Raw genomic sequence first — 22,279 nt, 5'->3', positions numbered from 1 at the left:
GATAGCCTGTCTCTTCTTTTACGTAAAGACCAGCTTGCCAGCACAAGTTGCTGATGTGTCGTCCCCAGCTACTTCCCTGAACAGGTAAGGGCCTCCGATAAGTTCACAACCTCCTTATACAAGTCAAGGAAAAGAGATTAAAGAGCAAGCAGTAAATCCAGCATGTGCAGCCCAGATTTTAACACAGATAAAAGCCTGAAGAATTTGGCAACAGCTGCGCTGTCCAAATAAGAAAAGGAGTTTTATCAGCACTCTTAACGCTTTGCGAAATCTCTCCTTGAAAACAATGGGGTTAGAATACCAGCTTTCCTGACTAAACAGATAGGTGACAAATGTCACGTTTGCGGGTCAGACCCCAAGCCAATTTGACTAGTGACTTTTTGACAGTAAACAGGGATTCTGTCACTGCTGAAGTGCTCGTGTACTATTCATGAGGACTAGCTTCTTTTACAATATTTACATACACTCTGAAAACTTATAGCACATGGCTGGCTTCATATCCCAGCACTTCCACCTTTCCCTAATAGGAATGAATAGTGGATGGGCCTTTTCCATAGGAACATAGGGTGTTTGGGACTCCTACATGCTTGGAAGCTGCTAGGGTTGGGAGACAGGGGGGAACCTCTCAGAAAATTCCTATATATTTTGTTTGCCGTGCATTTGGACCTCTCTTAAGCAGTTTTGCATGATGATACCTGAGATCAAAGAGCAGCTGTCCATCAATGTTTGGATACAATCGGACACCATTTTGAATCAAGATGGTGGACTAAACCTTTCAAAACTATGCAGATTTTAGCCAATGGTTTCAAAACTGCACTGGTTTTAACCAGATTTCAAAGTTGCCCTGGTGTTTGTTTTGTTTTGTTTATTTCACAGCCTTCCCAAGGAGCAACACTAGTACCTTATATTCAGCCATTGTGTTTGGACGTATTTTTGAGCACACTGACCGCTTATATTAACTGTATATGCTTGAAGTAGGATTGATGAATTATTCTTTATTGCTAACAGTAGCCGATGTTTCTTGTTTCTTTTAATTATGTTTGCAGTAAAAACAACAACCCCTTTTTAAGAGATAAGCAGAAACAAGGCGGTACACAATGTTACAAAAAACCAGTTTATTAACCCTTGCTACAGGTGAGTTAAGAGAACATTTCAACACAGCCAGCCTGCCCTTGACACAGCTGAGGAGCAGGGCCAGCCCAAGACATTTTGGCACCTGAGGCAAACCTCAAAATGGCATACCACCCGTCAGGGAAGAAGGGATAATTCCTATATATTTTGTTTGTATCAGGTACAAGGTGGGGAGGGAAGATCTACATTGGGAACAAGGGTGGGAGGAGACTAGCAGTGCATACTATTAGCCAAGGGGCCACTCTACAGGTGGCACTGGGGGGATGCCAAGGAGGAGGTAAATCCAGTCTCCAAGGAGGGCACCACAGGAGGTGAAGCATTCGTCTGAGGCCGGGTCTGCTGCCCCTGTGGATCCTGCCACATGGGTGGGCCAGCCCAGGCTGATGTTCACACAGAGGGAACAGACACCTCACTGCAGCAGGGGCTGAGGACAGACTAGGAGCAACACCCCACAAAATAAAGAGAGGCACACATGACAGGAGGAGAGCCTTCAAGATCAACGGAGAAAATATAAACATATATTTCCACCAGTATGTTCCACTCCCTCCCAAGAGTGGCTCAACCAACCTTACCCAGCCCAGTGCAACAGAGAGGATGAGCACGTTTGGACAACCAGACTTCCACCATCTAACACATCTGAAAAACATGAAACGCTCCTCTCTGTAGTAATTCCAAAGAACAGGTCCCAGGAGCAGGCAGAGAAGGGAAGAGAGTCTTGTTATTCAGTTGCTTGGAAAACTGGGGATTTATTTGAAACATGGCAAGATGACTCGGGGCCGGCAGTGAGAGGGACTGTCCCTGCAAAATGCTCCACTGCTCAAGTTCTCCAGGACACCAGCGATGGAGGGCTAGCGGGCAGGCTGGCACTGATGCATGCAGAGCCCCACCAGGAGGGGGAAGCAGATTCGCCTCGAGCTCCACTGGAGCAAATGCACTATAGAGCAATCTCCGCAAGGCCTATTTTGGGAAGAAGATGGGCAGACAGTGAAATCCAGTTCAGTTTAAATTGGATGCACAAACAGGTAAGACCTTAGGGCAGGGATGGAGAGCCTGGGGTCCTCCAGAGGTTGTTGGACCACAGCTCCCATCACCCTGGTCCACCCCTGGCTGCTGGGAGCTGGTGTCCAAGAGCATCTAGAGGGCTGCATTCCTGCCTTACGGTGTAGTGGGAAACAGGACATCTTGCACTGAACTCTGGTATACATTTGGACATGGAGTAATAGATGACTGAAGGGGACTCAAATGTCTAGGAAAAAAGGTAGAGTGGCGATTCAACATTCATTTTGCATAAAGTAGTATTCGCTAAGGTGCTGATTCCAGAGCCTCCAGAGGAGAAGCAGCCGAGCACTTTCACCTCTCTTTTTTATTTCCCTCTTTAAAATGTCATCAGTCGGAATCATAGCTGGATCTGCAGGTTACAGGGCAAATGTAGCAGGATGGACACCCAAGCAAAACATGGCTCCCTCTTAAAAGAATTATTACAAGGTCTGCCCTGCTGCCACCGCCCCCCTGCTAGAGCAAACAGAGGTGTGTTGGGCTCCCTCCCCATGTGGGCTCTCAAGTCTGGTGAGGGCAACTTCCCACCCACAACCCTTAAGGAATGCAGTTCCCTCACAGCCCAGACTGCCGGGACACAGTGTCCACTGGACAAAGAGTTTAAAAGGCGAGGTAGGATCCTTCATACTCTTGCCAACCTGTTCTCTACCTTTGATCCCAGCACTCCTAGTGAGACGGGAAAAGAGAGGGGGGAAACTAGGGTGAGGAGACCCTGAAAGAGTCCAATGCTAGTAATGAATAATCAGAGTATAAGAGATCTTCTGAGGTCCAGAATGTAATTCTGCACCTGTGTAGAGGCATTAGCTGGCTCACTTATCACTAAACCATGGCTTGCTCAACAAACCATGAGCTGCCCCACAGGCGATGAAAGAAACCATGATTTGTTTCATTTTCCAGCTGCTCTTGCCTTTGTCCCTTGGGGAACATCTGAGTTGGGTGAGGGGCTAAACATACCATGGTTAAATAAAGGGTGCTGGGCTCCCATGCAATGCCAAGCCATAGTTAAAACAAGCCAAGGTTCATCATAATGGGTTATCGGCAGTAAACAAACCACAGTCGTGCTACTGGGCAGGGTTCATATATAACAACGAGTCATAGATTACTGATAAATGAGAATCTGGCTTTCTATTGGAACAGCACAGGAAGGACCCACATGCAAGGGTCTCTGATACTGCCTTGAGGGTAGGTGAGCTGGCCAGAGCAATTCCCCCACCTGCAGTAAAGATGCACAATGAAACTGGTTCGCAAAGGCTGCCCAATCTAGCCGTCTCAGATTGGGGTAGCACAGAGGTAGGAAAAATATAGCTTTGAGGCCCACTTCCAGATTTCCTCTTCTCCTCCCGCCCCCATCTCCTGTATGCAGCTCCAGATGAAATCCAAAGGGGCACAGAGGCAGCTCCGAGGATTTGCTAATCAGGAGGGTGGCTCCAGAGAGATAATGGCAAACAGCCCTGCTGGGAAACTGGCTGATGTGTGCACTCCACTTCTCTGAAGCCAGTCCCAACAGGACTTACCGTTTCTCCTCTGGACGCAACCAGAGGGGAAACAGTGCCCTTTCTGTGCACCCTCCTGACACACAGACTGCTGATGGAGGACTGACCCAAGACCTTCGCCTTGATATGTCAAGTCCATTCATAGGATGAGTCACTCAACCAGGAGACACCAAGAGGAGAGGAGGGAAGAGGCCAGGTCTGCACACACCTGCCTGTCCAGGGTCTGCAATTTAAACTGGAACACACACAAACCCTCAAAAAATCTGGAGTGTTTGCAAATTGGTAAGTTAGATGCAGGAAGTGCTTAGCGTTAATTGATCTCACCAGGGTGGCGGGAGGGAGGGAGGAATGGAGAGGAAGAATGTTTTCCCAAGCCTGCTTCCCCTGTTCAGGCTGAGCCCAATGATGCAACAGCAGAGTCCCAGCCACACACCCCTTTTATTAGATGCTCGCTGAGCCTGGAACAGCACTGCCTGTTCCCACCTGGGGTGGGAACTTCCTCACTGCAGAGGTACTGGAGCAAAACTCTGCGGTTGCCAAGGGTGGAAGAGAGGCACGGCCATTCAGATGACCCCTCGTGGGGTCTAGCTGTTGTCCAACTGCCCTTCTACTACATGGGCAGAGCTTACTGAAAATGAATGCACAGAAATTAAGCGTCCTGTGGGCTGGGTCACCCTTAGACAATATATGGCTAAATGTTTATGTTGCAGGGTCATTCCATGGAATGACAGTTTGAACCAAGGATGTCTGCATTCCCTCCCCCAACTTATACCTTGGCATTCCTATGGGAACAGGAGCACCACATATGGAATCAAGTTCCCGGTGAAATTGGAAGCAGGGTGGATGAATTACTCTCCTTGTACAGCTGGAGGCAAGCAGGTCCACAGACATGCCCAAGACCTGCCACAAGAACCCGTGTCAGCCCTTCCAAACCCTCAAGGAGAACCCAGCCAAAGCATATCCTCACCCAGGTTACTGGAGTCCTTGGTAGCCCAGCACAGACAGTAATGTTGCATGAGCTGTTCAAGCAGTTCCTTCTCATCCAGAAACTCAAGTGCTTCTATCCTGGAAGGAAGAAGATAGGAAGGGTCGGCCAATTGGTGCCAAAGAAGGATAGAACTTTCTTTATGTATGCCATAACAGCAGCAAGAATACTTATTGCAAAGTACTGGAAGACACAAGATCTACCCACCCGGGAAGAATGGCAGATGAAGGTGATGGACTACATGGAACTGGCGGAAATGACTGGCAGAATCCGAGACCAGGGAGAAGAGTCGGTGGAAGAAGATTGGAAGAAATTTAAAGTTTATTTACAGAAACATTGTAAAATTAAGGAATGTTAGAAGGATGTTGGAATGAAGTAATGTGGTTTTAGCAGAAATGCTATAAAGGATTAAGAAAAAACAGATTGCTAAATGGTGAAAGGAGGGAAAGTAAAGTTACATTATATTAAGATAAAATATAGGACAAAAACTGGAAAAGATGGAAAGGACTTGCTGAAATAGCTAACTGAACTAGAATACAAAAAAGGGAGGTGTGAGGAGGTCAAGGAAACAAGCAAATGAAGGATAAGTTATGGGAAGGTTCATTGTATTTTTTTCCCCCTTATTGTGATGTGATGTTTTGTTTTTGCTTAATATGCTGTTTTCTATTTTCTTTTTTTGTAATCTTTTAAATCTTAATAAATATTTTTTTTTTAAAAAAAGGAAGAAGATAGGAAGGATAGCAGTAGACACAGAGAGAGACCCCTACTTTCCAACCCAGCTTGGAGCAGAAGACAGCAGCAAGAGTGCTGGGTTGGGCCCTACAAGATCTGGATTCAAATCCTGAAGCTCATGGGGCAGCGGTGAGCCAGACACTTTCGTATTCCACAAACCTTCTTTTCTGTTGTTGTTGAAGTTGTTGTTATTTACTACCTAAAACAGTTTTTCTTATGTTGTCAATTTTCCTTTCACCATTTTTACTGTAAGGCGCCTTGCTGAGGCTTGCCTTAAATGGTGAAACCAAAATATATTAAATAAATTTATAAGTAAAAAAAAAAGAGTAGTCAAGTACTACAACTCCCATTGGTGCAAGAGCGAGGAGAAGCTTACCTTCTGACATCATCTTTCGGCAAGCAATTGTAGGCTTTCATCATATCGATGGCATTTGCTGTTTCCCAGCCATTTTGCAGGAAACGTTCCTTCTGTGAAGGAAACCCAATGAGAAGTATAAGCAGAAGGGCAGGTTCTCCATCAGGCGAGATAGAAGGAGGAGAAGCAGGGAGGGTGCAAACTTCTGGGCCCCAGGTGCACCCACCCTTTTAATACAATTTGACAGGAACATAAAATATATGATGCATCTTTGAAACTAAGGCTGCAGGTACATATTCCCTTCTCCCCAGCACAGGCACAGGCACTATCCAATAGACTTAAAAAGGACCATTGGGGTGGCAGGGGGAGGGAGTGATCTCAAACAGCACAGCGAAACCCAGAGGTAAGCATTATAGATTGTGCAAAAAAGGCCACCTCACCCACTCAGAACATCTGACCTGGGAATCCAGAGATCTGCAGTCATCCACACCAACCAGGCTGCACTTCCGGCTCTGCAAGTTCTCAACCATGATCTGCCCAAATCGATCAGACATGTTCACCTGGGGAGGGTACAAAAGACTGGCTGAAAGGGAGCTGGGAGAGAGGGTGCTCCTGCCTAAGAACCAGGACCCCCCCACACACACACCTCTTATTCAGGGAGCAGGTGTGCACAGGGACTCACTCACATGCCCTCCTTTATCGCAGGAAGCACTCCAGCCCAGAAGTCTCCAGATCCACCATGATTTGTGCAGCTGTTGCCCTCAAGTTCCCGCGGTGCCCCCTCCCTCCTGCCCTCCCCCAACTGCCAACTGCATCTGAAGAACTGCCTTATTCTTGGGGGGGGGGGGGAGAAAAGGCAAGGGCTTTTTCTAAACAAGCAAGTTGTCTTTTCCATTCTTTTGTAAGCTTTGTAAGCTCAATGCCTATTGTTGTAATAACCTTAGGTAAACCACTTTGTGAGGTCCACCTGAAAAGCACTACATAAATTCTGCAAAGAAGAAAGAAAGAAAGAAAGAAAGAAAGAAAGAAAGAAAGAATCCCCCATTGCAAGCCCACTGCAGAAGTGTGGAGGTTGGTATCATGTGCAGAACAGGGAAAGGGCCCTGGGAATTTTGACCCATTTCAGTTCTGTTGCACTCAAACAGAAGTACTTTACATCCCACTTTGTGCAGATTTTTCGAAAAAGTCCACAAGAAGTCTGTATTACATCAGCAGGCATTTTGTATGCACTCTTTGTGTAAAATATGCGCCTTTGAATGCATCCATCTGAACATTTACATTTTGCATGTATCTTTCTCCATAAAATACGCATTTTGGTGCACCAAAACAGCCTCACTAAATCCAGGAAACTTAAAGTTGTAATCTAATCCACAAGCAAGATGGAGGGGACAGATGGAGATGTTTATGTTTTTCCTGCCCCAAACATGATGATGAATACAGGTGGGGCCCACAACTCCATTTCGACCATCCATCCCCCAAACCTGCTGCCTTCCAGCTGTTTTGCACCACAACTCCCAATAGCTCCAAGCCAGTGCTGGTGAGAGTTGTAGTCTGAAACATCTGGCTGGCAAAAGCCGAAAGACTTTTTATTATCACCAGCTGTGCCTGGCAGGTGCATAGAAGTTACAGAATGGTTTTAAAAAATAAAGTAAAGCACACATGGCAACAGGGTGAAAACCCTACACGAATGGCTGCTTCATGAGCATCTTAACCCTGGAATGCTCCCTTCTCTGAATGCTGATGGGATCTTATGGGAAAGCAGCCAGCTCCAGCGGATCAGTAGAAACCTTTCCTTCAACTGCCACCTCCGTCTGAATTCACAGCCAAAGCTGGCGTATCAAACCTCTCATCTGCATTTCCGCCCTCACTCAGCAACCAGCAGTTTCTCCTTTTCATGTGGACTTGGCTTGCAGCTCAGCTACTTCCCCCACCCCCCTGCTCCATTCAAGCTGCCAAAGCCACAGAAAGCACAACATGATTAACGTTCCATAAAGTTACATAAGATTGCTCACAATGCCGGTTCCTTGAGTTCGGCCACCTCTGACTCAGCAGCTGTTTTGCTCAGCATACACATATATATACATACATATACATATACGCATATATATATATATTGAGCCCTGCACTTAAAAGGGACTCCACTGGTGTGTTGGGGTGAGTGAGTGGGTGGGGACACAAAACAAACAAATAACTGGGCAGAAACAGAATTGGTCTCCAATTGTTCTGGGGCACCGGCCTTCAGAAACTCTGCAGTCTCCCAGAGGTAAATCCTTAACCCAAAACCTTTGCTGGAATGCCTGCGCTTCTGGGATGGTATCCAATATTAGTCCTACTTTGAGTAGTCCCACTGAATTAATTTACAGTATTTCATTTATAAAATGCAGCTCGTAAGGCATCCCAAAGCGATTTACAGTGGAATCAAAACATACCAAAACAGCTTCATATATAAAAACTGTCAAAGCAATTGTATACATATAAAAAACAATAGGAAAAATACATTTTTTATACACACACAGTTTAACATGAATATGAGCATGTACATAAAACCAATTCAAATCCAATAATGATACCAACTGGGATAAAGATCTCCATTTAGAAGCTTGCAGGAAGAGGAATGCCTTTGGCAGGTGCCTAAAACGCAATCAAGAAAATGCCTGTCTTGCTCAAGTTCCAAGGGGCAGGAGCCACCAAGCTAAAGGCTAGATTCTGACACTGTGCTCAATGGACACCTCCAGGCAGGATGGGATGTGCAGAATGCAGGGATCCGTTGTGCAGGCAGGGGCTGAGATGGCCTTTGAGGTTCATTGTTTTCAGTAGGTCTACTTTGAGTGTGACTAGCATTGGATACCACCCATGGCCAAAAGCACAGAGCATCCTCTCTCTCTCTCTCTCTCTCTCTCTCTCCCCCTCTCTCCCACCATTCCCGCTTTCCGTGTTTCAAACACGGGATTCGTACTTGAGGCCCTTGCCATAGTGAGGAGCATAGGAAGACTACCACTGCTTGGGCTTACCTGCTCGTAGTTGATAAACATGGCGGTCTGGAACATGCCAGCCACCCACTTGAGGAGGTTCGCAGAATGGTCTTGGGTCATATAGATCAGGACGCATTCTGCCAACAGGAGAGTTGGCAAACTTTTAAGTTGGGGAGGGGGAAGAAAGAGGGAGGGGAAGAGAACAAGATCAGTATACATACATGGTGGATTATAAATACATATAATCATAGAACTGTAGAGTTGGATGGGATCCAATCCCTTGCAATGCAGGAATTGAAATGCTCCCTGTGTGTGTTTTCTCTTCTGGTATCCCAGAATTTCAAGAGCATCAGAGAAGGACAACACAGAAAGCTGCCTTTTACCAAGCCACACCACTGCTTGGTAAAGGTAAAGGGACCCCTGACCATTAGGTCCAGTCGTGGCCGACTCTGGGGTTGCGACGCTCATCTCACTTTATTGGCCGAGGGAGCCAGCGTACAGCTTCCGGGTCATGTGGCCAGCATGACTAAGCCGCTTCTGGCGAACAAGAGCAATGCACAGAAACGCCATTTACCTTCCTGCCGGAGCGGTACCAATTTATCTACTTGCACTTTGATGTGAGTTCAAATTGCTAGGCTGGCAGGAGCAGGGACCGAACAATGGGAGCTCACCCCATCACGGGGATTCGAACCGCCGACCTTCTGATCGGCAAGTCCTAGGCTCAATTCCAGCAGTAGTCCAGACAGAAGGGGTCTTTCCCAGCCCCACCTGGGGCTGATGGGGGTTGTAATCCAAAATTTCCAGAGGGCACCAGGTTGGAGGGGAAGGCTGATCTACACCAAGCTATCCAGGGCCCCACCAACAAGGAGGTGAAAAGCTGTTCACTCTAAAAGTGTCCAGCAAGCTGTGTGATTCAGGGGAAGGGGGGAAAGAGTGAGGTGTTTTCAGCTTGGCTCCGCTGAAGAGCCTTAACTCAGCTGTTGGAGCATCTGCTTTGCAGACAGAAGGCCTCTGGTTCAATCCCCAATGACATCTTCAGGTAAACATTAGGAAAGACTCCCTGCCTGAAACCCTGGAGAGCCACTGACAAGTCAGTGCAGACAATACTGAGCCAGTGGTTAGAGCGTGGTGCTGATAACCTTCCCTGCAAGTTCCTTTCACATAGAAATAAAGCAAATCGGCAGAAAGGGGTCTCTGCCTTCTGATCAGCTGTTAAGAACATGGTGAAGCAGCAGTAGGAGGAAGGGGTCAGCTCAGCTCCCTCTCCTCTCTCCATTAGCCCAGCAAGCCAGAAACTGCCCACCCACCACTCCATCAGCATGACTCAAACCAATGAGTAATCTCTTTGCTTGCAGGGCTGCTTTCAGATACTGACAGCTACAGGCAAAACCAACTGCTAGGAGCCAAAGGAATTCTATATGGAGGCTGGGTGGGCAGGTGGGGGAGAAAAGAGAGGGAGGAAAGGTGTGGGAAAGCAGGAAGAATGTAAGGGCTCTGCTGGATCAGGCCAAATGGGGTCCAGATAATCCAGTGTTCTGTTCTCATAGTGGCCAACCAGATGCCCCAAAGTGAAACCCTCATGCAAGCCCTGAGCTCAAGAGCAACTCTCCCCTCCTGCGGTTTCCAGCAACTGGTATTCAGAAGCATTACTGCCTCCTGCTGTGGAGGCAGAGCACAGGGTAGCCTTACCCTGCGTGAATTGTAGCTCCACGCTGCTTATGTTGCCTACAGACACATTTCTGCTCGGTCTGTAGTCTGCACACCACAATGATCTGGAAATCCTATCTCTGTTCACCTCCTGAGGTCCACAGAGAAGCCCAAACCATGAACGGGCATTTTTTAGTTGAGGGCACATCCCCCTAGCAGAAAGGAGAGGGGGTGGAGAAGAGAGGATTTGATTCACCTCTCAGCCTTATGGGAGGGCAACTTATAGCAGTATCTAAAACAGAAATCGGAGGCCGGAAAATAGCCTCTGCAGATATATGTATGCCTTGCTAGGATGGCAACTGAGCAAATAGTCATCGGACCCAAGAAACGCAGTCAGAGCAACCTGACCCCAGGGCAATGTAACTGCACACATTCCAGCAGACACAATCAGTAGCCTGGAAAACGTAAATCACCTGGATCAGGACAGCCAGGCTCCTTTAAGTCTCAAAACTGAAGCAGCAAGAACCACAAACATGTCCTGCTTGACTCTGCTGTAGTAAAACTCAATGCTGCATTGCAGCCTTTGGCAACCTGGTGCCCTCCAGATGTTTTGGACCACGACTCCCAGCAGCACACCTGTGCTGGCTGGGGCTGCTGAGAGCTGTAGTCCAGAACATTGGGGGACGGGGACAAGGTTGGCAAAGGCTGCTGCACTGAAACAATTTTCTTACACTCTGTGTATCTGAACAGTATCCACGGCTTTTAAAAACCAGGCTGAATCACCAGTGTTAGAAACTGAGATATGAAAGCTGGGCACTAAATGGCACCTTAAACCTAGGTTATGGGCCCAACAACGGAATGTCTAAGCACACTTTTTTCTTATAACAAGAATACAAAGCTGAAAATGAATGAACTGCAGGTAATATATTGTGTTCATTTTTCACATGGTCTAGTCCTTCCCCTGCCCCACCCCTCTAATATTCTTAAGAGGGTCTCTTATCCAGTCTTCAGAGAGTAGCTGGAAGTGGGGAGACAGAAAAAGGTCCTCCTTTCCTTCCACCCTGCAGCTTAAATCTGAAATCTTAGGCGCAGTACTGCACCCAGAGCTCAGAAACTGCTCGCGCTAATGAAATTCCCTGTCGCAAAATGCGCCTAGAACAATGGGAGTTTTGAACACTGTGAATTGCTACCTCCTAGGCAGCACATTACCCAGAACGTTCCCAGAAGCCTTTGCACTCCAGTCTTACTGTGGATCCATGTTGCATTTCTTCAGCTTTTCCTCTAGTTTGGGCAGCTCTCGGAGATCTGCACCAACAATGGCGTAGCGGCTGGAGTCCAGGCTATGAGCATCTGTGGAGGAAGCAGAAGTTAAAGCCCTTTCATTTATCACTACTTGCCCAAGGCGAGCAAAAAATGAAAATCACAGTTAGGTGACCAGCGAGAGGAACTTTGCAGATGTTGCTGATTTCTCTCCCTCCGAGGACACAAATGCCTACATTAGGGAACTGTTTTAATTGCTGTGCTGTTTTAATGGGCTTGTTTTACTGCACATTTTAACTGTCAATGTTTAATGTTCTGACAGGATGGTTTTTAAATTTTGTGTATTTATACGTGTTGGAACGGCAAGTAAGTGGGACATAAAATAGATGATGATGATACAAGCCAGCTAAAATTTGTGGACTAGTATTTAAAAGGCTGACTTAAATGCTCTCATTTTTCCAAACCCAACACATCAAAGCTGTAGCACTTTTAAAGATTTGGGGGATTTTACGGCCGTGACATGGCACTAAATTGCTTTCACAAAAGCAAACATCATTGACTGCTGAAAAATATTATCTGGTGATGGGATTTAAAAATAGATTGGTAAAAAACACATCTCATCCAGAGGCATGAGTGGTATTTTCCGAGGATACCAAGGCTGGCAAATTTCGAGTTCTTAGGAACCTGGACGTACCTGGAATTCTCCCATTCTTGCCTTACACCAGCCTTCTCCAACATGGTGCCCTCCAAATGTGGCTAAACCACAACTCCTACCAGACCCAGCAAGCATGGTCAATGGCTAGGGATGATGGAAGTTGCAGTTCATCAACATTTGGAGATCCAGGGGCTCCCCAAACCTGTTCTACAACTGATAGACACTTCTCAACCATTTGTAATCTACCCGGTTAAACATTTAAAAACACACACAAATACAATTATCTAAGTTTAAAAATAAATTTAAAATCCCTGCTAGGCTATCCCCAGCTACCAAAAGCCCGCCAGCAGAAAACCGCCTTCCAAAGAGAATCAATGCTCTCCAGATGTTGCTGGACTCCAACTCCCATTAGTCCTAGCCAGTATGGCCAAAAGCGAGGCATGATGGGATTTGGAGTCAAATGATGGAGAGACATGGGTTCTTCATCCCTGCTCAAGGGGAAGCAGCTCCCCTCGAGGAATTTCCAGCAAAGCAAGGAGAAAATTCACATCTTCATTCTTTCCTTCAGTTAGATATGGAGATGTTGTCAAACTTCTGGAAAGCTTGCTTTCAGAGTAAAAAAATAACAACCTTCCTGGTGAGAGGAAAGCCTGCTCCTCGAGAGTCCATACTCTAGACTGGTGCTGTGCTTGATGAAGCAAGAAGACTGCCCTGGAACCAGGAAGCAACCAAACCATTAGGGGCTCACAGAGCAGAAAGATGCGGCAGGGCAGGAAAGGTGTCGGAGGAGATTTCGTCAGCTGAAGCAGGAGACAGCAGAGCACCCGTGGCAAGAGAGGCAACACGGTCGAGGTGATTGGAGGTTTTTAAACAGAAGTTGGATTGCCATCTGTCAGGGATTTTTTCACTGTGATCTCTGCATTGCACGGGGTTGGACTAGAATACCCTTAGGGATCCCTTCCTAGTCTACTACTATAAGATTCTATATGAGCTTTTCCCCAAACTACCAGCTCAATTCTGAAACTAGGTTTCTGAAACTCTATGAAACTCTATGATTGGCAAAACATTCCTGAAGAGGCTAAGGAAGACCATTTGGGGTTTCTGTAAGATGAAATGGCAAGTTCCTCATCAGGGCAGGAAAGGAGAGGGAGTCTGGCTATCCAGCCTGGGCATTTGGGGAGGGCGGGTGGAGAACATTTCCCAGTTTAAATTTCCCCACAGAAAATTTCCTGCTTCATTACTAACAATGAAAGGGTATTGATTGCAAATACTACGAAATATTGGAGAAATCTGGCAGTTTCCAAGTCTCCAGTGGTGGCAATAACCCCATCAAGGCAAAACTGGGGAGGAAGGAAGTATGAGCACAGAACAAAATCATAAGATGGTGATATGATAGCCATCTTCAAATAACTGAAGGGCTAGCACATGAAAGATGGAGCAAGCTAGTTTTCTGCTGCTCCAGAGGGTAGGACCCATACCAACAGATTCAAATTACAAGAAAGGAGATTAAGACGAAACATTAGGAAGAACTTTGCAATGGGAAAAGCTGTTTGACAGTGGAACAGACTACCTGGGAATGTGGTGGACTCTCCTTCCTGGGAGGTTTTTAAGCAGAGGTTGGGTGGCCACCTGTCAGGGATTTTAAAGCTGTGATTCCTGCATTACAACTCCCTTCCAACTCTACAATTCTACGTTTCTATAAGAGCTTACCCCAAAACTACCAGTTCAGTTCTGAAACTAGGTTTGTTGTTAGAGGGATGCTCTTTCAGAGTCATGCCTCTCTAATGTCTGAAACCTCCCTCCGATCTCCCACCTGCCATGCATCACCACTGGCCAGTTTTTTTAGCCGTTAACTCTTGGACTCATTTGCCCGAGAAGCCAAAACAAGATAAAGCAGCCTTAGCAACTAACGGACAATGCTGTCAAGGGCAGCATAGATCTATTGGGTGACACCCAACGAAGCATGCGGAGGAAGGCTCCTGCCATCAACGGAGGCGGAGGAAGGTAACGGCTGTCATTCCTGAAAGGCTTTCCTTTCCTAGGCAGCAAAAGAACAAGCAAGCAGCAGAGAATTATAAGCTCAATGTCAACCCACTGTGCAGCAGCTGTGAAAAATAAAGCAAATTCCATGCTACGGATCATTAGGAAAGGAACTGAAAATAAAACTGCCAGTGTTTGTGATGCTCTTATACAAATCTATGGCATGGCTGCATTTGGAATATTGGGTACAGCACAGTTCTGGCCACCTCACCTCAAAAATAATCTTGCAGAGTTAGAAAAGTGCAACCAAAATGATCAAGGGGGTGGAGCAACTCTGCTGCGAAGAAAACTTGCAGTATTTGGGACTTTTCAGTTTAAAGAAAAGGCAAATAAGAGGCGACGTGGCGTAAGTTGAAAAAGTTATGTATGGCATGGAGAAAGTGAGTGGAGAAACGTTTCTCTACCTCTCTCATAACACTGGCACTGAATGTTGGAAGGCACAGGACAAATGCCAGAGACGTCACTTCTTCATGCAGCACATAGTTAAACTATGGAACTCACTGCCACAGGAGGCAGTGGTGGCCACAAACCTAGATGGCTTTAAAAGAGGATTAGACAAATTCATGGAGGAGAAGGCTGTCAGTGGCTATTTGCCATGATGGCTCTGCTCTGCTCCCACAGCCGGAAGCAGTAATGTTTCTGAATACCTGTTCCTGGTGGGGGGGAAAGGAAGGGTGGAAAGAGCACTCTGTGCCCCAATCCTGCTTGCGGGTTTCCCACAGGCATCTTGTCAGGCCACTGTAGAAATAGGATGCTCCACTAGATGGGCCACTGGCATGATCCAGCAGAGCTCTTCTTGTGTTCTTAAACTGTTGGGAATGTGGGGGGAGAGGAGAGACAGGAAGTCCCAACAGAACCCTAACATTCCTAGTCAAGAGTGTGCCAGTACCTTTCAGCAAGGGGCAAAGAGCAGTTCTTTCACAGGCTGATTCAAGGAGCAGCAAATATGGGTTGGTAAGAAAGCTAGGCAAAGAAAAGGTTAAATGCAATACAAGAGCATTTTGTGAAACGTTGAGAAGGTGCCCACATAGCAGAATAGAGTGAGGAGGTGGTAGCGGCTTTAGAAATGCCACCTTGCTTTACCGATGGATTTTTAAGATGACTCACCCATTAGAAGAGACTCCCCTGAATGGCTTTCCATAATTGGTTTTGACAAGGGAGGTTTTGATCTGTGGGAGAGAAGGACAAAAAAAAGGAAAAGAAGGAAAAGGAGTCAGCGAGTCGTTGCTGGTGGAAGCTGCAAAGAGAGGGAGGCCGTGTGTGCCCCCTGCTGGAAAGAGATCACTAGGCCTGACTGCTGCAGAGCCCAGTCTCTTGTGTGTTCGCACCATCTGGGCAGTAAGATGCATTGTTCCATCTAGCTCAATACTGTCCACACTGACTGGCAGCAGCTCTCCAGGGTGTCAGAAAAGGTTCTCTCCCAGCCCTCCCTGAAGATAGCAGGAACTGAACTTGGGGCCTTCTGAATGCAAAGCAGATGCTTCAACCATTGAGTCACAACCCTTCCTCTACTGGAGGGAAGAAGGGAAGAAAGGTCCATTCTGGGGGTGCTGTCCAGGAAAGGGTAGGCAAGCAGGGATTGGCTCCTGGACACACTGAGACATTTCCCTTCTCATATTGCCAAAATACATGGCCTTGCTTTCTGCATTGCAGGGGATTGGACTGGACGATCCTTTGGTTCCCCTTTGAACTCGACAATTCTATGATTCTGTGTGAACTTGTGTGTGTCTGAAACTGACAAGGAGCAGTTCTCAGACTGCACAACATCCGGCAAGCCCTTTCCACAAGTTCATTTCAGATACATTGCTTAAAGCGAAGGCTTGGGTCTACTGCACCTTGTTACCCACAGTGCAGCCAATGTTCAAGACAATGCATGATCCCCTCTTTACTAAGCAAGACTAAGGGTCCTTTCACAAGCTATAGACCCCCACAGCAGACCTGCTAAGACCCTAACATTTGGCACAGGAGCCGTTTCACTTTCATTCATTCTAACATTTATACTCAACTTTACAATCCTGTACCAGGCTTTTGAAGCACCTCACAACAATATTAGGATTAAAAATACACACTGCAGAGAGCTACAGTTGGCTGTTACTAATAAATCTACTTACAGGGGGTTGGACTAGATGACCCTTTGGGACTCTTCCAACCCTACAATTCTATTATTCTATAAAGTCAGTAACTGAGTACACAGTGCAAGTCAGTAACATGTGAACATCTTAAGGCAGCCCTGTTCAGGGAAGTTTTTAATGTGTGACATTTTAGTGTATTTTTGGTCTCTGTGGAAGCCGCTCAGAGTGGCTGGGGAAACCCAGCCAGATGGGCGGGGTACAAATAATAAATTATTATTATATTATTATTATTATTATTGCCCAAGCAACTGGCAAACTGTAACACGTTTGTTTGGGTCCCACACCCCAATAAAGCTTTTTGCAACTTGTGAAGCTACTGTTGCACTAGAGAAATAAGTGACCCAGAAAAAAAGAAACTTAAAAAGAATAATTAAGATTGCAATCCTATAAGTGGGGAGTAAGTTAAATCAATGAAGATTTTCTTCTGCATAGACATGCCTGGATAGGATACAGTAGGGCTTCAAGAGTGAAACTGACAGGAATCCTTTTAAACAGAGAAAATCTGAATCTGACCTAAACCTTACAAGCTTTGTGCATGTATTTATACAGAATGTTGCACCCTGAAGGAGCTGGAACTTTGCCCCAAGACCCTACAACCAAACACACCGGGTAATAGACCCACTGAAATGAATGAACCTAAGCTAAACATGTCCATTAACTTCAATGGGTCTACTCTGAGTAGGACTAATACTTGTCGAAAGACTTGATATTTTTCAGAACTATATTTGCATGCCAAAGTAATCTCAGCCCTTCGCAGTTGCACAGTCACATACATTTTTTCATCCTTGGCCCCCCCTTCCAATAGGCAAGACCATGTGACCATTTAACCTGGCCTTTGAAGCCCGAGAAATACATATTTTAGAACCTACCCTATTCTCTTGACTATATTTAACAGATTTTAATACTGTTATTTTAAATTATTGTAACCGACCCTGGGACTACATGGTGAAGGGTAGGTAAAAAACCTAAAATGATAACGATAGCTGTTATTTGGGGGGGGGGGGCACTGATGCGTCATGACTAGTAAGAGTTGGCCCCAACTTTTCTTCTCAAAACCGAAAAACATGTTCATCTCAGTCAAGAGCACACACCCAGGCACTTACTTGATGTTGTGGATTTTCCTTGTGACTATAGATGGGAAGTCAACTTCAAAATATTTTATTGGAAGCAGATTCTCATCCTGAAAGGGATTGGGGGAGGGAGAAGCCAGACATTCAGCTCATGAAGAGACACACAATTCAGCTCCTCAGTTATGTCCCAGGTCAGTAGTTTTCAAGCTGTCTACTTTTTTAGAAACCTTTTCCACACTGACGAAGCTTTGTGTATGTTCTAGAGCAGCATTGCTCAACCCAATGTTCTGCAGGTGTTTTAGACTACAACTTCCACCAGCTCCAGCACCACAGCTATGTTTTGGACTACAGTTCTCATTTGCACCAACCAGAATGCCTACTTTGGACTACAAATCCCATCACCCCCAGCCAGCAGGGCCACATTTTGGACTGCAGCTCCCATCAGATGGGGATTACAGTCAAAAATAAAATAAAATAATAATAATAACCATAATAATTTATTTCTACCCCGCCCATCTGGCTGGGTTTTCCCAACCACTCTGCTGGAAAAGCATCAGGACACCATTTTATTGGGGAAAACTGAGCTAGACTTCTCCGTCATGCATGGTGCAAGCCCAGCCTGTCAGCCTTGAGATTCCCCCCACAGGAACCAAACTCACCTGGAGCTACAAATGCAGGGGAGAAGAGCAACAATGAGTGGACAGGCCATCTTTCAGCAGACCATGCCCCCATTAATAACACCGAGGAACCAGACTGAAATACACTGCCCTGGGTTGTTTTATTAGATATAAAGTAAAGGTAAAGGGACCCCTGACCATTAGTCCAGTTGTGACCGACTCTGGGGTTGCGGCGCTCATCTCACTTTACTGGCCGAGGGAGCCGGCGTACAGCTTCCGGGTCATGTGGCCAGCATGACAAAGCCGCTTCTAGCAAACCAGAGCAGCGCACGAAAACGCCGTTTACCTTCCTGCTGGAGCGGTACCTATTTATCTCCTTGCACTTTGACGTGCTTTCGAACTGCTAGGTTGGCAGGAACAGGGACCGAGCAATGGGAGCTCACCCTGTTGCGGGGATTCGAACCGCTGACCTTCTGATCGGCAAGTCCTAGGCTCTGTGGTTTAACCCACAGTGCCACCTGTGTCCCTTTACTAGATATAGATTACCGTAATAAAAGCCCAGCAACAAAAATACTTTTGTAAGTGACCACTAGAGGCTCCCCTGGAGCTATAAAATTCCTTCTTTGCACTTACGTTAACAATGAATAATTTCTCACCTTTAATTTCCAGAACAGAGTGTCCATGCCAGCCCCCAGGTTGATAATTTGGCAGTTGCATTCAGTCTTCTGCAAGAAAGCCTTAAGTAAGCGGCCAACTCCCTGGACACGGGCATAATACCCTAACAGAAAAACAGTACTGTAAGAATCAGACAATGCTAACCAAGAGCTGACAGAGTATATCCGTCAATTCTGAGTACATTTTGCAAAATGTTGTCATAACTGTAAGAGAAAATAACAACACCTGCCTTGGTCCAACAGACATGTTGGTTGGTCCAACATACAGTCTTAGCGGTGAGTCCTGGCAGATCTGCTCCCTGTCTTACAGGCCTTTTCCACCTAGCCTCGGAGGGCAGGACCCTGACTACGGCTACAAAGGTTGAGGCTGCTGAACAGACTCTTGGGCTGGTGTGTTGTTTAGGGTGTGCTGTTTGGGGGGGGGGGGTGTTGCTGTTGCTTTTCTGTATCTTTATTTTATATCTTGTTTTTATTTATGCAAAAATTGTTCAGTTTGGTTGTGTATTATTTATGACTACTTTTGTTATGTTTTAGTTATGTATTTTGTTTTCATGTTGTAAGCCATCTTGAGTATGGTTTGAATTGTGGAAAGGCAGTATACAAATAGAGTATGTATGTATGTGGCTCATGGAGCCCACTTTGGACTCATACTTGCATACAAACTTACCACGGCTGATTTCAGGCGCCTTCCTTTCTTTTGGCAGCCTCACAAAATAATCAAGGTAAGGATCCTTCCAGTAGCCAACGTTTACTGCATATCTGCCCAAGGGAAAGAGAAAGGCCCTCTTAACAAGGCTGGAATCCATGGTCAGTCAAAAACATAATTCTAGAGGATGTGGACTTTGATCTAATCTATGAAGGGGATTCTTATGTTCTTATTACTTTACTGAAAGCATTTTAATTCCTCTCTTAGGCATTTAAAAAAAAAAAACAACCCCAGAGAAGCTTACAAATGTCACTGATGTGGTTACAGTGGATCAACTTCTAGCCAGGATCTGCCTCCACTGAAGCAATGCTTTTGAACACCAGTTGCTGAAAACCACAGTAGGGGTGAGCGCAATTGGGCCTGAGTCCTGCTTGTGGACTTCTTCCCAGTGTGGCATCTGGTTGGTCACTGTCAGAACAGGATGCTGGACTAGATGAGCCCCTTTTGGCCTGATCCAGCAGGCTCGTCTTATGTTCTTATAGTTTAAGAATGCACAGTGTGAAGACGCAGGGCAATGGCTTATATACCAAGTCAACCCATTAGTCCTACTGAATCAGTAATACCTACACTGACTGGCAGCGACTCTGCAGGGTTGCAGACCAGTTTCTACCAGCCCTGTGTGGAGATGCCATCAGGCATGGATTTAGGGCTGGATTTAGGTTTGATGAGGCCCTAAGCTCCTGAAGGTAATGGGGCCCTTTATATGTCCAGCTGTCCTTTGTCAACAACAAATTGTCGCTGGGTTTTTTGTGTTGAATATATGCTATATGGTAATTGATGGACCTAATTTACATCATAGGAGCCTACAAACACGAAACACTGTTGCTGTATGTAGGGGTTTTTTTTAATCTTATATTTTGGAAATGTACATCCACGTTTTTTATCCTTTAAATTTTTTTGGGGGGGGGGCAAGAGAGTGGGGCAATAGCTTGATTGGCTTATACAGTGGTACCTCGTTTTATGAACTTACTCTGTTCCAGAAGTCCATTCTTAAACCGAAACCATCCTTAAACCGAGGCGTGCTTTCCCTAATGAGGCCTCCCGCCACCGGTGCCCTTCCACCATTCGGATTCCATTCATAGACCGAGGTAAAGTTCTCAAACTGGGACACTACTTCCGGTTTTGCGGAGCCCGTAAACCAAATCGTTCGTAAATAGGACTGTTCTTAAACCGAGGTACCACTGTACATAAATCCAGCACTGGGTGCCATCATTGGAGATTGAACTTGGGACCTTCTGCATGCAAAGCAGATGCTCTAACAGAGCAACGGTTCTCCATACCAAACAATCTCTTTTTTCACTCATACACATGCCTCTCATTTTGCTTAACGCCCCTAGGCGGATGAAGAGCCCCTACTACAGTGGTACCTCGGGTTAAGAACTTAATTCGTTCCAGAGGTCTGTTCTTAACCTGAAACTGTTCTTAACCTGAAGCACCACTTTAGCTAATGGGGCCTCCTGCTGCCGCTGCGTGATTTCTGTTCTCATCCTGAAGCAAAGTTCTTAACCTGAAGCACTATTTCTGGGTTAGCAGAGTCTGTAACCTGAAGCGTATGTAACCTGAAGCGTATGTAACCTGAAGCGTATGTAACCCGAGGTACCACTGTAATACAATAACACTGTAATACAACACTGTAAAACAATACAATAAGCCCGGGGAGGTGGTCTTCTTCTGCAACGAGATACCGAAGAGCATCCCCAGGGGTGACGTCATGGGCCTGATCCGACCTGGTTCCCCCTTGGCCCCGCCCCGTTCCCATGAGGTGGGAGGGTCGTTGAAAGGAGTGGGCGTGGCTCCCGAGGCTCCTCCCTCGCTCGCTCACCGCTTGCAGAGGGAGGCGTCGTCGCAGGTGCCCCTCACGGCCTCGTCGCTGATTTCCACGTCCCGGGAAGTGCTCGCCATCGCCGGCCGGAGAGCAAGTTTGGATCAGGTCAAGAGAGAAGAAGAGCACGAGCTGCCCATGCCTGGGCCGCCGCCGCCGCCGCCGCTGCACCCCTCAGAGCACCGCTTCCTCACCTGCCAGCAACGACCATGCACATTGGCCCACGCCTGCGCGGTTTCTATTGGTCGACGGAGACGGGTCAAGGTTCCTTGCCCACCCCCTTATCGCCGCTGCACTTTCCATTGGGCAGAGGCTTTGTCAGTTCCACGCCGGACCCAATCAAGGTTGGGAAGTGCGGCCGGGAGGGTCGCAGGACTTGCCGGGAAATGTAGTCTTTCGCTAAGAGGGCGGAACCGTCGCCAGTGTTTTGACAGCTCCACGGTGGATTCAGCCAATGAGGACAGACGCTAGATACTGTGGGAATTGTAGTCTCTCGCGATACGGGGCTAGTCATCCTCCACATCTCGAATGGAAAAAGTCAGGTGTCGATGTAAAAGAGGTGCTATTTATTCAGCTGTTCAAATTGCCCAAGCACAGAAAGTCTGATAAGCTTTTGGCACCAACCTACTTATTCACCCAACCTTTGGGTTGAATCTGTGCCACTGCTCTTCACGAAAATAACCACTTGGTTCCCACCCACTTCACTTGTTACTGATAAGACTGTACGATTTCGTTGTGTTTTTCCCCCCATATCCCACTTCGGAATTATTTCGAAATGAAAAGCAGTAACCTAGTATAAGTAAATAAATAGCAGTTATTCCTCCTGTCCTCCTCGGTGTTGTTGTTTTTTATAATAGTTGTTTTAAATTCTTCTTAATAGGGCGGGCAATAAATAAATTATTAATAGTAACATTTATATTTCACCTTCTATC

The 22,279-nt window shown here is 46.4% G+C and overlaps 1 protein-coding gene across 1 annotated transcript; it reads right to left on the bottom strand.

Moving 5' to 3' along the window:
* Window positions 1-1,100: 1,100 nt before the first annotated feature.
* LCMT1 (leucine carboxyl methyltransferase 1) lies at window positions 1,101-21,588 on the bottom strand. Its single transcript, XM_080981729.1, has 11 exons — window positions 21,348-21,588; window positions 19,487-19,578; window positions 18,802-18,923; window positions 17,562-17,638; window positions 15,434-15,495; window positions 11,619-11,721; window positions 8,764-8,884; window positions 6,211-6,312; window positions 5,774-5,865; window positions 4,648-4,745; window positions 1,101-2,088 (listed from the first exon to the last, which is right to left on the bottom strand). Exons 1-11 carry the CDS (start codon window positions 21,425-21,427, stop codon window positions 2,066-2,068), a joined length of 972 nt encoding a protein of 323 aa, XP_080837855.1. The 5' UTR covers window positions 21,428-21,588; the 3' UTR covers window positions 1,101-2,065.
* Between the last annotated feature and the right edge of the window lie 691 nt (window positions 21,589-22,279).

This window comes from Podarcis pityusensis, assembly GCF_964106645.2.
Source record: "Podarcis pityusensis genome assembly, chromosome: 14".
Taxonomy (NCBI): Eukaryota; Metazoa; Chordata; class Lepidosauria; order Squamata; family Lacertidae; genus Podarcis; species Podarcis pityusensis.
This window is presented reverse-complemented; position numbering and strand designations above follow the sequence as displayed.

What these genes read in the sequence shown, in the direction of transcription:
- LCMT1 (XM_080981729.1), bottom strand. Translation starts at nt 21,427, where the DNA reads ATGGCGAGCACTTCCCGGGACGTGGAAATCAGCGACGAGGCCGTGAGG. An exon ending in GACGCCTCCCTCTGCAAGCG is followed by an intron (nt 19,579 to 21,347) that starts GTGAGCGAGCGA and finishes TCCCTTGGGCAG; the next exon opens with ATATGCAGTAAACGTTGGCT. An exon ending in AGGAAAATCCACAACATCAA is followed by an intron (nt 15,496 to 17,561) that starts GTAAGTGCCTGG and finishes TCTCTCCCACAG; the next exon opens with ATCAAAACCTCCCTTGTCAA.